This window comes from Hipposideros armiger, unplaced genomic scaffold, assembly GCF_001890085.2.
Source record: "Hipposideros armiger isolate ML-2016 unplaced genomic scaffold, ASM189008v1 scaffold_790, whole genome shotgun sequence".
Classification (NCBI taxonomy): domain Eukaryota; kingdom Metazoa; phylum Chordata; class Mammalia; order Chiroptera; family Hipposideridae; genus Hipposideros; species Hipposideros armiger.
The window spans coordinates 274,507-277,565 of record NW_017732140.1 but is presented as its reverse complement, the minus strand read 5'-3'; the positions used below and the strand labels follow the sequence as shown (position 1 = coordinate 277,565).

Below are 3,059 nucleotides of genomic sequence, written 5' to 3'. Positions count from 1 at the left end.
AGAGGGGGGCGAGCCCTCTGTTTAGCATCCCTGGGAGGCCCCCTGGCGAGGCTCCAGGCCCAATGGCTCTGGGCAGACAGGTGTCAGGATGGGACCTCCTCCTGTCCTTATTCCTGTCAGTCCCACTAACACCTGGCAACAGGGGACCTGGGAATGGGGCGTGGACAGCGAGCTAGCAGACAGTGGAGCAGGGATGTTTGTGGCCAGCAGCCTTGGAGAGGGGCCTTTCCGGGGGACCAGCCAACCCAGCCTCAGAGATGGCCCCACCTCCCACCGCCCAGGTTCCCATCGCACTACCTGCCACGGGGCCCCTACAGAGAAAGCATCCTGGTCACAAGTAAACTGGGGCTCCGCCTCTGTTTCAAGTATCGACCTGGCCACATCCCCTTTCTGCTCAGAAGCGGCAGCAGAGTCCCCAGGGGCCGAGCTGGACTCCGCTTCCTTCGGCTCTGTCTCCTTCCCTCCACTTCGGGGCAGCTGGGGCCTGACCCCGTTCGTCCCTTCTGCCTTCCACGCCTTCTTCCTCCTCCTCCCCACGGTCTTCCCTGAGCCTCCCCTGTTCTGGGACCGGGCTGGCCCTGCCCCAGGTGGGGCCCCCTTCCTGTCCCCCAGGGCCCAGCGCCCTCACCTGTAGGAAACCCGGCAGCTCCTTCTCCATGAGCGCCTTCAGCTCCCCCTTGGTCAGGCTCTGCTTGTTACCCTCGGCCCCCGAGTACCGGGCAAAGACGTCGATGATCATGCCCATGGCTGTCTCCAGTTCCGTCATGGTGCCGGCTTCAGACGCACGTCACGTTCCTCCTGCAGGCGGGGGCGGCTGAGGAGATGGCCCGCTGGAGGTCTCTTGGCGCTTTATAAGGCCCAGGCTCGTATTGACACAGAGGGTGGGACCAGCAGGGCTGGACTGTTCAACAAACCCTGCCCCTCCGGTCTGCATTACTCAGTTCAGAGGAACGGCATTGTTATAACTTCCTGGTTCCACCGTCTGGGACTTTTCCCCAGCCTAGGCCAGGGTACAGGCCACGTTGATGGACCCACATTCTACTGTGCTTGCCTGCGTTTTGGGGTTGTCCCTGAATTACAATGGCGTCCCCCACCCCGGGGGCTTTCCAGGCCTCTGGGGTTAAGTGGGTCGGTACCTGGTGAGTGTTTGCTGAGTAATGAATGAGTGATCTGTCCTCTAGCCCCTGTCCGTGTGGATATCAGATGGGCCTGGCACTCAGTGGGCGGACAGAGAAAGGGTTTGAATGATTCTTGGAATGAGCATGTTATGCACCTGTCGCCTGCTTTTCAGAACGCCCTGTGAGTCATTCAGTGGGCCAGCTTATGCCTCAGCCCCGCTCCCCGGACCACGGCAGTTATAGGGCTTAGGCAAGGTGAAGGCTCCTCTGGGCCTCGGCGTGTGTCAGGGCCACTCTGAGTGTGGGGTCTAGGTCACGTCCGCACCCCTCCCCCGGCTGCATCTCTCCTCCCTTCAGTGGTGCGCTGGTGGAGGTGTTTGTCGCTGGGGAGGCCTGCAGGGCCCTGGCTGCTGGACAAGGATGCAAGGGGAGAGGGTGGACAGACCTCGGAGGGCAGCGTTGTGGGGAGATGAAATCAGGCTACACACACGCAGCTTAACAGGAGCAGCCGGACTCAAAACAGCAGATTCTCTTTTGGACATGTCACTTTCTCCCAGGTTTCCTGCAAGGGTCTGGGAAGAGGGAAGGGCCAGCTCCACTCATTCCTTTGCTGGGCAGTTCCCTCTTAGAGTGACATTCCAGGGCCCAACTCCCCGGGACTATGGCCTCCCAAAGGAGTCCTCAGCCCTGACCTGACCAGAGCAGCAGCAGGAGAGAGCTAACCCTCACGCCTTCATTTAAACTCAAAGCTTTCACAACTGTAGGGGCTGCTCCCCAGTCCCCTGAAGTTTCACCAGGGCCACCCCTGCAGGAGTAACTGGCCAGCAAGCCCTAGGGGAATGGCGCCGGCCCTTCGGAACCCCTACTCAGAGGATGGGCCGCATTTCCTAGACAGGGTTATACTGAGACCTGTGTGTCAGAGGCCTCGTTAGAGAACAAATGGTTCTGACACTTGTTATAACAGAAGGAAGATACTCAGGACTTCGCAGAAGTCACGGCTATCGAAATACGGGAGAGACGGGGCTCAACTCCGAGTAAGACAAGGACAGCTGGCCATTTATCACCAAGGAGCAGAGGGGGTCAGTGGGCGGAAAATTACTAAGCACAGATGGCAAGGGTTGGGGGATTCTTGCTAATGACAGGCCAAGGACTTACACATCAAGGGTGGGAGACGAGGAACTGGGTCAGATATCAATGGTGGGGGATGACTTAGTGATTGGGGTACAGCTGGGCTAGGCAGGCTGAAGACCGGACAGGATAAGCCCAAGGATGAAGGCTTAGAGGAGCCTGACTCAAGTTTGGTCAAGGAGAGAGTCCGTCAGACCCAGAGGACGGCTCCCAGGCCTGCTGGGGGGGTACCTGGGACAGAAAAGGGTGGGTCCAGCTGGAGCTGCCTCCATCTTGGTCATGAATGTGTGTGTTTTCCAAAGTTTCGTTTTCTGGCTTGTTGCAAAAGTCAAAGCAGGCCCACTCAAAGACCTCTCTTGGTGGAGATCTTTGTAGGGATTAAAAAAAAAAAGTGGTTAGATCATCATCATTAGAGTGAACACCAACAGAAAAGAATACCCCGTTAATGACCTCTGCCAGCAGACAGTCTCCATGTGGGTGGATAGCTAACTAATAGCCCAGACCAGGTCTTAGCTCTATAAAAATTTTAACAGAAATCGCATTTGTCTAGGAAGCTGGTTTCTTCCCAAAAGGAGATTGTGAATTGCGTCACGCAAAAAGGCCTTCTTTTTGTCCCTGACCAGATTGGGGTCATTTTTCTTCCCATACTCCAGGCGTGGGCGCTGCAGTTGCTGATGCCGGGGTCCCTTCTGCAGATTCTGTGGGGTCCTGGGGTAACAGGAGCATCAGCAAAGCTGATGTCAGGGAGCTGCAGGACCTGGGGGACTGTTAGCTTCACAGCGCCCCGCCCCTCCGGAGCTGGGAAGTGCTGGT

The 3,059-nt window shown here is 57.5% G+C and overlaps 1 protein-coding gene across 1 annotated transcript in view; it reads right to left on the bottom strand.

Annotated features, from left to right (window-relative positions):
• Window positions 1-870, bottom strand: part of S100P (S100 calcium binding protein P) — a 2,760-nt gene extending 1,890 nt beyond the window's left edge. The window contains exon 1 of the mRNA XM_019628429.1: window positions 629-870. Coding sequence (XP_019483974.1) covers window positions 629-766 — 138 coding nt within the window. The 5' untranslated portion in view covers window positions 767-870. The remainder of the gene's footprint in view (window positions 1-628) is intronic.
• Window positions 871-3,059: the final 2,189 nt, after the last annotated feature.